The sequence below is a fragment of the Polyodon spathula genome, chromosome 10 (assembly GCF_017654505.1).
Source record: "Polyodon spathula isolate WHYD16114869_AA chromosome 10, ASM1765450v1, whole genome shotgun sequence".
Classification (NCBI taxonomy): domain Eukaryota; kingdom Metazoa; phylum Chordata; class Actinopteri; order Acipenseriformes; family Polyodontidae; genus Polyodon; species Polyodon spathula.
The window spans coordinates 15,442,715-15,457,346 of record NC_054543.1 but is presented as its reverse complement, the minus strand read 5'-3'; the positions used below and the strand labels follow the sequence as shown (position 1 = coordinate 15,457,346).

The window sequence follows — 14,632 nt, the reverse complement described above, 5'->3', positions numbered from 1 at the left end:
ACTTGTATGATTTATTTTTCCTTATTTTTTCTCGCAGGGAGGGGGAAGAACACCATACTACACAATCACAACACTGATGACAGGTTTAGCTAAAAACATTTGTCTTTTTTACTTTTACCTAAGAGGTATATGGATTGTGTTAAAATAGCACAATCGTGTTTTTATGTATTAATAATGCTGGGATCATAAAAACAGTTTCTAAGATGAGTCAAATTGTGAACCAGCGAGAGGTCTGGCTCTGCCTGTGGAACTGTCAAGCCAGCAACAGATCTGACAAGACTTACTGCCAGCGTTGATGCCTGCATCAACTACATCGGGGAAAATAAACACCAGGGCTGAGCGGTGTTAGCGTTACCATGGAGACGTAGCATTTTAGCAAGGAGAACAGTGTTAAGGTAGTAAGCACTGACTGAAAACACAGATTTTTAATGTACAGTAAAAGTATAAATTTACCCTGATTTTGGCTCTGGCTGCCTCCACACCAACGGGCTGTCCTGCAATTGATACCTGGGGAGAGGAGAAGCAATCCAGTTTATAAAAACAGTATTAAAACCTTAGTACACTACAGTAGATACACCATACAATTGATGAGCTTATTTTCTTTTAAAAACAGATACTTTTTATTGTTAAACATACATTAAAAAACAAGCTCCTTGAATGAAAGATGTAAAGACTTTCTACTCAACTCCACGTGTTCTTGAGGTGACCACTGTGTAGCACATTGTACTCATATATTATAATGAACTGTGGCAAAGTGCCCGCCCCGTGTGTATTTTGTGTTATCTGTTGTGTATTAATGTTGGTGTATAGTCATTGGTACACGGGATATAAACAGGTCTGTGTAACACGACTGTTTAAAATGTATATTTGTATTTAGGCATGACGATTACATAGCACTTCACGTGCAAGTAAAAAGTAATAATATGTGAGCATGAGGAACTTTATTAATTCACATGCAGTTGTACCGAGACTCCAATTGAATGATTGATTAGCAATCGAGTCTTGGTACAGCTGCTTGTTTTCACCCACTCTGGGTTGTGTGTTCGGTGAGTGGAGAACGGGATTGGAGACGGAGGTAATGAGAACAAATAATAAAATAATAATCGTTAAAGAAGCTCACCATGTTTTGTTTAGTGACAGTCCGTTTTGTTTATCTCTTTTGTTTTGGCGAATGTGCCGTGTCCTTGTGTTTTTGTTTGTTACCACCGTTTATTTTCTATCTGTTCTGTTCACTCATTAAATGCTGAGCGAAGCCATTCGCTCAGCTCCACCAAACTCCACCCCTCTCTTTGTTTATTTTCCTGTTTCTGGTCGGACGTCCCCCACTCCAGCTGTCTTTGTGACACCAACCCTCAATTATTATTTGTTTTGGCGCTTCAGGTTCATTCGTTCGTTCGTTTGTTCGTTCTATCTATCATCTAAAAAAATAAATATTTTATTTAATAAATTACAGCTGTACTATAACTATTTAAGTTCTTCATTAGATTTTCAATACAAATAAAAAATAAATGGGACTAAATGGTACCAAAATTGCATTTCTATTTTTTTCATTCAAAAACAGCCTTCTTAACATCAACATAAGCCTCTATTGATGAAGACAAAGGGAATATGTGCCAGCATTGGTATTCCAGCAGCTTCGCATCACTGTTACCTTTCATCGCTTCATAAAGTCACCTCTCAGACTTGAGAGCAGGACAGAAGTGTGCTTGTTTCAGCCTCTCATGAATTAAGATGCAATTCTTTTTTCCTAAGTAGCACTGAGTGATACCCAGCTGTTTGGGGTTACAGCGACACTCCTGCAAAACGTTACATTAAACTACACCTCTGACTCAGCAAGTTTCTGAAATTGAATGCCATCAGGCCGTTGGGATTACAGCTTAAAGCTCCAATCACTTTAAATCAAGTCAAACCATAACCTGTGTCAACAATAGTTAGATTCCCGTTTTGATTAATTTTTTGTATTAAAATTTACAAATCTCAGCAGATATTTTGTGGTGAAAAAATGTTAAAACCTCCAATTTGCATTTTACCATTTTTTTTTTTTTAATATAAAATGACTTGTTTGAATATAAAAATACATATCTTTATAGACCTTTAAAACAAAAAAAAAGGATGTTTGTGAAAAATAAATTGTCAAAAATAAGTTACACTAGTGTGTCACCACGACACACTTAAACAAAATATGTGAAACACACAATTCTAATTCCGCCTCACCATTACAAACCACTTACCGATGAAAATCATAGATCAAATCAAATCACTGGTGGACTTTCATTCCCCCTTTCAAGCAATCATCTCTTTTCACCTAGCGATCCTAAACAATGGATGCCTGGCAAGTCATTGACTGGACTTGTTGGGTGCCTGACCAGTAGTGACTGTTAAGTTCAACAAAGCAAACTATGCCAATTTAACTCCCTATGGGTTTCCAGCCAAGATTAGCAGTGCTTTTACTAGGTTAGCCACCTGGAAGATACATATCTAAGAAATTTCAACAGGAATAATTCTGTAGGTATTTATATAAGTATGTTAACATATACATCCCCTGCCATGGCAGTATGATGAAAAAGTTGACATTGTACTGTGTGTGTGTGTATATATATATATATATATATATATATATATATATATATATATATATATATATATATATATATATATATATAATGACACACACACACACACAGTGTCTTGCAAAAGTATCCAGACCCCTGACCAATTACCTCATATTACCGAATCACAAATGGTACATTGAAATTTAATTCTGTTTGATATTTTATTTTTAAACACTGAAACTCGGAATCAATTATTGTAAGGTGACACTGGTTTTATGTTGGGAAATATTTTTAAGAAAAATAAAAAACTGAAATATCTTGCTTACATAAGTATTCAGCCCCTGTGCTGTGGAAGCTCCCAGTTTGCACCGACGAAAGAAATTGCCGTAACGAGGACACAATTACCTTACCACTGGCCTCCACCTGTGAACCATTAAAGTTGCTGTCACATTTTCTGGATAAAAACCCCACTGCTGAAGGATCATTGGTAAGGCTGTGAATCTGAGGGAAAATGATGACCAAAGAGCATTCTACAGAAGTTAGAGATAATACAAATGCATAGATTAGGGAAAGGGTACAAAATAATATCCAAGTGTTTGGATATCCCAGTGAGCACAGTTGGATCAATAATCAGGAAGTGGAAGCTGCATCACACCACCCAGGCACTGCCAAGAAAAGGTCGTCCCTCAAAACTCAGCGCTCAAACAAGAAGGAGACTTGTGAAAGAAGCTGTAGAGAGGCCAACAATCACTCTGAAGGAGCTACAGAGTTCAGTGGCTGGGAGTGGAGTAATGGTGCACCAGTCAACCATATCAAGAGCTCTGCATAACACTGGCCTGAATGGGAGGGTGGCAAGAAAGAAGCTGTTACTCAAAAAGTACCATCTGAAAGCACGTCTGGATTTTGCCAGAAAGCATGAGAGTGACCCAGCTGCGATGTGGGAAAAGGTTTTGTGGTCAGATGAGACCAAGATAGAGCTTTTTGGCTAAAATTCAAAGTGCTGTGTGTGGCGCAAACCTACCACTGTCCATGCCTTAAGACACACCATCCCTACAGTGAAGTATGGTGGTGGCAGCATCGTGCTGTGGGGATGCTTCTCATCATCAGAGACTGGGCATCTTGTTACAATTGAAGGAAGAATGGATGGAGCAAAATACAGGAAAATACTGCAAGACAGTCTGCTTCACTCCATTAAAAAACTGAATCTTGGGAGGTAATTCACCTTTCAGCAGGACAATGATCCCAAGCACAAGGCCAAAGCAACATTGAAGTGGCTCAAGAACAAAAAGGTGAATGTCCTACAGTGGCCCAGTCAAAGTCAAGTCGAGCTGCTTGAATTTTTGCGCCAGGAGTGGCATAAAGTCACCCAACATCAATGTGAAAGACTGGTGGAGAGCATGCCAAGACGCATGAAAGCTGTGATTGAAAATCAGGGTTATTCCACCAAATATTGATTTCTGAACTCTTCCTAAGTTAAAACATTAGTATTGTGTTGTTTAAAAATGAATATGAACTTATTTTCTTTGCATTATTCGAGGTCTGACAACACTGCATTTTTTTTGGTATTTTGACCAGTTGTCATTTTCTGCAAATAAATGACAATATTTTTATTTGGAATTTGGGAGAAATGTTGTCAGTAGTTTATAGAATAAAACAAAAATGTTCATTTTACCCAAACACATACCTATAAATAGTAAAGCCAGAGAAACTGATAATTTTGCAGTGGTCTCTTAATTTTTTCCAGAGCTGTGTATATATATATATATATATATATATATATATATATATATATATATATATATATATATATATATATATATATATATATATATATATACACACACACACACACACACACACACACACATTCAATGAGTATAATAAATAAAATAAACACTTACTTGGTTGCTTTTCTCTGCCTGGTTATTCCTGTTGGAGTCTGGGAAATGTATATGGCACCCAGTTTCCTCCATCACTTTTTTGATGTTGTTGCCCCCTTTGCCGATCACATGAGAATGTTCTGTATGCGACACATCCATTTTCAGCGTGACCCGGTTACTCTGTTCAAACGAAATACATTGAAACTTTGATTTGTGCTAAGGATTGTATTGTCTGTCTAGACAATCCAAATAAATTGATTTCACACCCTGAAACAATCTGAGAAAACTGAGCATTGTCCAATATTTGTAAAACCTGATCAGACATATCCCATATCAGATGGGACACACATATTTGTGTGTGTATTATATATATATATATATATATATATATATATATATATATATATATATATATATATATATATATATATATATACACACTACCGTTCAAAAGTTTGGGGTCACTTAGAAATGTCCTTGTTTTTGAAAGAAAACCAAAATTTGTCCATTAAAATAACATCAAATTGATCAGAAATACAGTGTAGACATTGTTAATGTTGTAAATGACTATTGTAGCTGGAAACGGCTGATTTGTAATGGAATATCTACATAGGCGTACAGAGGCCCATTATCAGCAACCATCAGTCCTGTGTTCCAATGGAGCCAATTTCCTCCTACAACAGGACAATGACCCAAAGCACAGCTCCAAACTATGCAAGAACTATTTAGGGAAGAAGCAGTCAGCTGGTATTCTGTCTATAATGGAGTGGCCAGCACAGTCACTGGATCTCAACCCTATTGCACTGTTGTGGGAGCAGCTTGACCGTATGGTATGTAAGAAGTGCCCACCAAGCCAGTCCAACTTGTGGGAGGTGCTTGAGGAAGCATGGGGTGAAATCTTTTCAGATTCTCAACAAACTGACAACTAGAATGCCTAAGGTCTGCAAGGCTGTAATTGCTGCAAATGGAGGATTCTTTGACGAAAGCAAAGTCTGAAGGACACAATTTTTATTTCAATTAAAAATCATTATTTCTAACCTTGTCAATGACTATATTTCCTATTCATGCTGCCATATTTCCTACTCAAACTCATTTCATGTATGTTTTCATGGAAAACAAGGACATTTCTAAATGACCCCAAACTTTTGGACAGCAGTGTGTGTGTGTGTGTGTGTCTCTATATATATATATATATATATATATATATATATATATATATATATATATATATATATATATATATATATATATATATATATAAATCAAATCACACAATTAAAATTAGATCTGATAATCTCAATTTGTGAACTGAAAATTCAATGTGTCATATAAATCAATAAACTGTAATATAATCCCTTGAGAGCACAAGTTGCCTTACTACACAGAACAAATTAAGCAACATTTACTATATAAATTACTAAAAACCAAAAACATGTTTATAAATCAGAAGACATTTTACTTTAGCCAACTGGCTTGCAAATCATTGTGCTACACGTTGACTTGTTTATGTTTTGAAGGAAAGTCTGTTAAGTGTCTGCGCTACGTAACTAATTGTGATACTTGGTTCATTTTGCAGTTGAAGGTATAATTTCTCTATCAAGTGACATCAACCGTACCAATATGAAGAATAAAGCACACTGACTGGCTGAAAGCTCCTTAGCAGCGTATTCTAAATGGGCGCATGTTCACTACTTGTAGTTTATTTGTAATGAACAGCTTATTTCTTGGATATGTTGGCATTTAAATGACCCTTTCGACACTCTCGTAATAGCTTTTCACATTTTTCCCTAAGGGGGATGGCAGCATTTATAACATGTGGGGCTTGCATTTTAACATAATTGAATGTTTTGGATAGGCCCCTTGTGTCTAGCAGAACTATTCCTCAGCTGAAGAAATAGCAGCTGTATTAAAAGCACTGAGGTCTGAAAAAGTCCAGGACTACTGTACAATATCTGCCTATTCATTTCTACAGCAAGGTGTCAACTATGCTGTACAAGGAGACCCAGACCAAGGACTCCTCAGATTTCCCCTCCCGAGAGGAAGACTGTTCTCCTAATCACAAGGAGCAGCTCCCTTGTCACATGTCAGTTTGAGTTTTAGGTTCTCTCAGGCAACTCATTCAACATCTTGCTAAGTCAGCAAGCATGAGCTCTTCAGGGTCCATTGTAAAAGTCATCCTATTCCTGAAGCAATAGGGGAAAACTAAAATATCCTCAGAACAGTAGTAATTCGACCAGTCACAATGCTGCCAATTGAGTTATTGTTAGTTAATACAAGCTTCAAAAAAGGTATAGTTTTTTTGGTTTGTTTGTGATTATTAACTTTCTGAATATTTGACCTACATTGGCCAAGTTATTTATTTATATATTAAAAACAACTAACTTTTGTGTCAAGAACGGACATTATCTTTTCCTTTGCTTCCTTCACATTGTCCTTCTTTCCAGAGACTTTGATATGAGGATCTGAAAAAAACAAAACAAAACAAAAAACACAAAATCATTGTGGTCATGCAGAAACCATCCAAAAATTACATTTTAAATCATGCAGGCATAAATACCCTCCCAACTTTCCCGAGTGACTCCAGGCAGAGCCTCCTGAAGCGCTCTCTCAATCAGCTGCAGTGCTTGGTAAACAAAAAATAACCAGCCAACAAAAGCAGAGGGGTGAAATGATCATGGTAATACTTCCCTACAGGATATAGGTTGTTTAAAGCAATACAAGACCAAAAGCATTAGGAGATAGCAAAGAGACAGCCACCAAATGCTTCTTGAATGTGAACAAACGTTAATAAAATAGCATTAATACATTCTCCCCAACTTGATTTAAGACTTTACAACACGATCTGGTGGATGCCGGCGGTTCTTTTTTTGCAGACTCAGAAGATAATTGATAGTGAGGCAAGAAAGCCAATACACAAGTAGAGGCTGGGTATGAACCCCATATCTCACACTCTTAAGTGCCAGATCTTATCCTCTGTTAAGGAGCCTGGGTTCTCATGTGTTACAGACCTGATATATTTCCTGTTGCATGTATTACCTCATTAAAGCTGCAGGGGTCAGTCATGATAACTCATCTTACCCTGTGCCACATAAGAAAAATAATATTTGAATTTGGATGAAACCCTCTCTTCCACTATGTTCTAAGGGCCTACCACAGCCTTTCCTCCAATATATAGAATTATACCAACCCCTGTGTGTAGATTGCCCTTCCATTTACTTTTGGTGCAGGTAGACGTAAATCCTTCTATCAATGTGCCAATATTTGTTCCAAAAGAATATTCAAATGTTTGTTTAAAAACAGTAAACTAAACACTATGGGAAATGTCTTGCTGCAGCTGGATAAAAGCACCCACAGGATCATCATGCAGAACATATTGAAGAAATACTCTTTACCAAAGTTTAAAAGAAGCAGTGTTTTATTTATTCCACCTCACAGGTAGAAACAATAATAAAATGCAACAGATATCAGATACATGTTTGCCTTCAAGGACTACAATTTAGGTAATCCAGGAATCTCTACTGCACATGTTTTCAGATCAATCCTGTGCAGCAGCGTAAAATGCAGTACAGATGTATTAGTCTACAACTGTACATTTTTTTCTAGTGCAACTGACCTTTCTTGCCAACTCCATGTGCCACATGTAGGTATACAATTGAACTATTGCATGCCCTATCAGACAAATGAGAATGTCCTATTGGAGTTTCTTTAGAGCACTTATTATGATGCACATTAAACAAACACATCTACTGCCGTTACCCCTCAGTTCATTTGCAGCATTATCACTGCAGTCAATCTGTGCACATGAGCAGTTTAACACCTTCGAGTCCCTCAACCATGTTCAGTTTTGCTGGATGCTATTATAAGAGACATTTTACACACATATCAACTTACTATAAATCCCCCAAACAAAGCTCGTACTCAGAAACTGCTATAAAACAAACGTTTAACCTTATAATTGTTCTAATGGAAGGGATGCCATTCTGTAAACAGGAGAGTTACAATGATGAATGTTTGCATTGTTATATATAAAAATAAATTTGAGTTTGGTGTTTCTCGGTGCTGCAAAGGAGATTAAACAATGCATTGCATTAAATGCAGAAACTCTTGTTCTGTCACTCAGCAGCCCTTCAAACTCAAGGTTTTTAGTGTCACACAAGGCGAAACTCAAAACGTGCCCTTTCATGCTGCAGGGTTCTCCCACACCAGCTGCTTTACAAATCACAATTATCTGGAAGCTTGCTTACTTTGCAAAATCAGTACACTGCCTGTCTAATGTAACAATGAATAGGGATATAGAATCAATGCTTTAAATAACTACACTCATTCATGAAAAAAAAATCATAAATACATGAAACTAAAAAAATATATATTCCAAATTAAAAGTTTAGCTCCCTTTCTGTTTTAATTTTTTATATTTACATTATCATGTATTGTATTATGTGTGTTTTTAACCCTTTAAAACCATGTCTAAAATACATCGGCAAGTTATCTATATAACAAAGTATTTTCTGATTTGCTTATAACAGACCTTGGAAAGGTCTTTTATAACCTCTGACTGCTAGGACATGCATCATAGCAAGATGTACTGTTGGCATACAGATGTAAGGAGGGGCTAGCTTGTAAATGTACTGCACAGTTAACAAATATGTGGGTCAGTATGTGCCCAGTTCAATAAAACAAACAAACAAACAAAAAAAAACTAAAAAAATAAATAAAAGTTAACTACACATTCATGCAATATTATTTGAATAGTGATATTTGTTTTGATTTGATCATAACTTCATTGTAAATTCAATTAAAAAAAAAAAAAAAAAAAAAAAAGCTGTTTAATGAATTTTAATGAAGCTGTTTGTATTTTCCCAAACCCCTTTCCCCTAGCTAAATGCTACTATCAGCCCTCCATATATTTGGACTGAGGATCAACTGTACACAGTCCATGTAATGTCATAGTGTGCTTTGTGTCACAGTACAAAGAGATAACTTAAAAACACACAAGAGTCTCTAACTAGTTGTTTTGACTAAATAATTGAACACATAGTAAAACATTGCTTGGGACATGGGAAAAGTTTATATCAAAACACATGTTTGTATATATCTCCCTAATTTCTTATTAAACCCACCTACACAGTATTTCTTATTTCTAAAGGATATCATGGTAACCCCCCAGCGTGTGTGGTAGGGTGTGGTACAGTATCAGCTTTGCAGACCAGTACCAGCGGCCATCTGTATTTAATACATGCATCAGAACCACACAGATTATTCTTTTGTATATAGCTCCTACTAGCTTGTAATAAATCATTGTTTTGGAGCTAGGCAATGCTGTTATTAACCTTAATTGTGCAACACCCTCTGAGCAACTGATTCAATCAAATTGAGTGCACAAATAGGTCTTGCTGTTATAATGTGTGGTTTGAAGAGTATGGCCCATATTCCTAATCAAAAGCTCCTGATTAAATAATTTAATGACACAATAGAGGTGGTGAGCCTCTATTGCACTACATAATACTGTGTACATATAATGACAGTCATTAGTATTATATACATTATCACAACCTACATCCCATGTCACTTATACACACACTGACAGCCCCTCCATTTATTCCCTGATCATCATATTCTCAATAATGTTTTCTAAAGAATGCCCTCAGCAGGTTTCATCACATTTGGACAAGCTGTTCACAAGATAAAAATACATAGCCAGCATATATCCACAGTGTAATATACTGTTAAATAATCTGTAACAAAGAATTCCCTTAGCAAGTTTCATCACGGCTACTTCCACTATATTCCTCTAGCCAGGGATATGCATCGGGTGCTGAGGTCTATTAATGTGTACAGTTGTTTTTAGCTGGGGTTTTCAAGCACTGATATTTGGCCAATCCTTCTTAATGACAGGTATGAACTGGTTCCCAAGCACCTATTTTTTTACATCTTTACTAAAAAAGACCTCAATTTCTTCAATGTTTTACTCGTAACACTGACAGCAGCATTAACTAAAACGTTTTTCTACTTGACCTTTTAAAGTTTAACCACAGACTATGACTGATGTTTTGAAGATATGAATGAAATATGCTGCAAAACTGTATACAAAAGCATTAAACCACTGCTTTAGATCTACTACGCAACAAACGTGTTGCAGACCTCCAGCCAACTAGCAAGAAAAATAAGGGAATTTGCTTAACCCTGTCAATCCATCATGGGGATTAAACTAACACTGCAAACGTCTTTCTTGTCTGTGCTGAAAAACAAATACTCAGAATCCTAATCAGAATCTAAAATGCATCGAAAACATGCTGACCAACTCTTAAAAACACATACCAGACTTTCTTGGATAACAAGGTGTCTGGATAGTTGCTCATGTCTTTAAGATGACGTTATTGTTGTTATGACATAACTGTGAAACCAAGAAACCTTATTTCACCATGGGACTTCCCAGGTTCATAAAATGTTACAATGTTTAAGGCCTTCGGTTGTGTTAAAAAAAGCAAAAACAAAAACAAACAAAAAACTACAGAACACATTTCCTGTGCTGGTTTTGGTACCTGTTGAAATTCTGTCCCAAGCTAAACTAGTCAGCAGCTGTGTGTGTGTTAATATTTAAGAGTTTGGGTTAAAAACAATGTATTGTATTGCTTCAGTGAAACCTCAAAACAGACATAAATCATGTTTTAGCAGCAACAACATACTTCATCATTGTAAAACTAGTAAAATTGAATTGAAAGTTAGGTTTGGCAATATTAAGATGACTGCTAGTGCCTACATTACATGCAAGTACAGAGTGGTTCTAAAATCACTTGATCAAGTCTTAGATATGCTGAGGTGGTGGGGGGATGAGGCTAAGCATTAAAACTCAGCAGGTAGCAACAGTAGACCATGGTATGGCAGACATCTGTTTTAAAGGACAGTGGGCACTTAAGCTTACGTAAGGATAGTAGTTAATTTATCACCATCTGTGAAACCAATAGAATTTATTCAAACTACAAAAGGGACATTAAAAAAAATGTTTGTATAAACATAAGAGATTACACTGGAGGAAATGGGAGTAGGCGGACAGAGGGTGCTTTGCTTCAAATGAAATGCAACTGTGCAGATGCATTTTCCGTTGAATGAAGGAAAATGTGTTTAATATCACAGAGAACATTAAAAGGAACGGAATGAGTCCTCTGTGAATTAGATCATGCAGAGTTTGAACCAATCAGGTTGCTCGTTTAATTGTTTATTTACATTTCAAAAGTACAATTCAGATCAGCTTCGGGTAAAGTGAATTTTCTGCATCCAGATGGGGTTGTATTTTGGCTTGGGGTTTATATATATGAGAGAGAGAAAGAGAGAGAGAGCGCTTCATTGGGGTGTGTTTCTTTTTTGATCAGAGAGGACACCTCTCTCAAACCAGAATACACTAAGCAGCCATCTTGAAAAGACCTTTGAGAGAGATGTTACATTTTAAGGAGGCAGTGTAATCCAGTGGTTAAAGTCCAGGGCTTGTAACCAGAAGGTCACAGGTTCAAATTCCACCTCTCCCACCGACTGACTCACTGTGTGACCCTGAGCAAATCACATAACCTCCTTGTGCTCCAACCTGCAGATTAGATGATAAATCAAATGTCCTGTTCTAAGTGACTTTGCATATAATGCACAGTTCACAGCCTCCCTCTGTAAAGCGCTTTATAATAGTGGACCATTAGGAAAGGCACTACATAAAAATAGTTATTATTATTAGCGTAAAAACTTGTCAGGATGTTAACAAAAAGAAAAATTAAACAAAAACTAAATTAATCTACAGTACAACAGCTTTCTTTCTTTGTTAAACAGCCAAGCCATCCATACAAACTATTGTGAGCATACCGTAGATACTGTACTGTAAAAACATGACCACGTCAATTTTCCTCTATGTATAATTAAAGTGCCATCATCTATACAGCATTTCCGACAAAAATTTTATACTCTTGCGCTGGCCTCAGGGATTTCTTTGTCCAAAACTCTGAACAGTTCCATTAGACTTCCTTTAATCAAATGTATTGCATTTTTACACATATTTCTAGTCATCACCGTCGCCCTAATTTTGGTCAAGAAAAGCCTTTAATATTGCCACACACACTTTTCCACACTTAATCATCGCATCTCCAAAGGGTTTGAAAAAGGTGATCCTTTTTTGGAACAGAGAACAGTACACAGTAGAAAATAACCCTGTTATCCATGGCTCTGTATTTGCAGTTCCTACAGTAGTTTGTTTTGTGTAGGTCAGTGATTAAGAAAATAGTTCAATCATTTGTACTGGTTAAAACCATGGGGCAGACTCAAAACAGTGGGAAATGGAGATCTGGATGACTCAGACTCAGAATGGCAGGAATATTTTCCAACCCTTCAGGTTAATGGATTAAGATCAGTTACAAACTATAGACACGGAAAGTCTGTTTCAAATTTAGAGACACATTTTTTGTAGATTTCCGGAATGTAGCATATTTCAATGCGGTATTCATAATGTTTCCTAAATCGGGGTCTGTAAAACAAGCAGTTTGTCTTTTAATAATCATTTGCTTTTTTTCTTTTCTGCTTTAAACATACATAGATACAAGATTTACAAGAAATGTATATTATTGTATAGGGATCATGCTGCAACAAGTATTCTTACACAGAAAGAAAACAACAAGCACTTTAGAACTCCTAGAGGAGAAACTTAGAAACTTCCTGGAGGACCGCAGCTTTCTTTAGACCCGAGCTCTCAATTACTTAATTGGTTTAAGTATTTGATTATTTGGATAAATTTAACACTCCTCTCCAGGCCTCAACATGTTTTGTAGGTAGTGTACCTTGAATCAAGTGCATTTTTAAAATCAACTGTAAAAGACCAAGAAAAAAAAACAAACATGTCAAATTGTGCAAATAATTAGATCAATTAAGTTAACTGGCTGCTTAATTGGAATTAAAACCATAAACCCTGCCTTCTGACTGGAGTTTGACACCCCTGGTCTTAAGCATAAAAATGTTGATGAACAATATTGCACTCTGATTCATAATATCCTCAATGTGAAGTCATGGGTTCAATTCAGCCTATTGACCATTCATCCAGAACAGTGTTCCTGTTAAATCATTTCCAAAGATTAATTACCACATTGCTAAGTCAACTAAGTATTAATTACACATAAACAGAACTTGTCAGCTCAAGCTTAAATACTGTACATTTTATTAAACTGTTTAAAACAGCTGCTGATTAATATTTGATGAAAAACAGAAGTAGTTTATGGGCATTGTCATTACTTTTTTTCTTTCGTGTTTTAAAGTTCCAACTCAAACTCTTTTTTGTGAATTGAGCAGTGCACACACTCATTTTTTCTTAAAAGGGGAAATAAGAGATTTTCACATCTTGCCACCTGCTGGCGCAGACCCAACCAAACTCTATGGCACAGGTGGCCAACCTTGGTCCTGGAGAGCCACAGTCCAGCAGGTTGTATATGTGACCCTTAATCATCAATTTCTAAAGCCTTTGAACAATTTAATTTTGACTAGTTAAGCAGTAAGTTTTTCACTTTAAGTAATAATTTGTTCAATTAAAGTAATTCACAGATCATTTGGAACACAAACCTGAACACCCTGCAGCTCTCATGGACCAGAGCTGACCCCTCCTGATTTAACTGAACAAATGAACTTGATAGATTGATCAACATTCTTCAGAAACTGATGATTTTAGTGTTACATATAAAACCTGCTGGGTTGTGGCTCTCCAGGACCAGGGTTGGCCACCCCTCCTCTAAAGTATAAGAACTTGACCCAGAGCTCCTTTCACCATTGAAGACACTGAGAAAGACTTTGAAATGTTTGTCAAACCATTTTACTAAGTTTATTTTCTACAACACATTGCCTAGAGTGTCAAAGCTAGTTACTCCAAATGTGTTAGGGAAGTAAAAATGCACCCAATATAGACACAAAACAGGAACAAACAAACAACCAAACAAAAACTCTGGAGATTTAATGTAGGGGCTTGGGAGCAGTCTCAAGTTTCCAATTTGTTTTAGAATTGTATGTGGTGTTTTTTTTCTTTTAAGACACAAAATGTGCTAAGGACGATATGGAGTAAACAGCTTTGAGAATCTAAGTTTCACTGCACCTTATTATCTATTGTACATAAAATGAGACACATACCTGAGCTTAAGAAAATACATGTTAGATTTTGGATAAGTTGGGTTTGTAACAGAAAGCTAC

At 36.3% G+C, this 14,632-nt stretch overlaps 1 protein-coding gene across 4 annotated transcripts in view; it reads right to left on the bottom strand.

Moving 5' to 3' along the window:
* The window catches only part of LOC121321868 (protein bicaudal C homolog 1-like), a 109,066-nt gene that overhangs the window by 18,162 nt on the left and 76,272 nt on the right, over positions 1 to 14,632 (bottom strand). For all 4 annotated transcript variants that reach the window (XM_041261165.1, XM_041261166.1, XM_041261168.1 and 1 more), the window contains exons 4-6: positions 6,815 to 6,894; positions 4,454 to 4,612; positions 454 to 507 (exon numbers count right to left, since the gene is read on the bottom strand). In XM_041261165.1, coding sequence (XP_041117099.1) covers positions 454 to 507; positions 4,454 to 4,612; positions 6,815 to 6,894 — 293 coding nt within the window. The remainder of the gene's footprint in view (positions 1 to 453; positions 508 to 4,453; positions 4,613 to 6,814; positions 6,895 to 14,632) is intronic.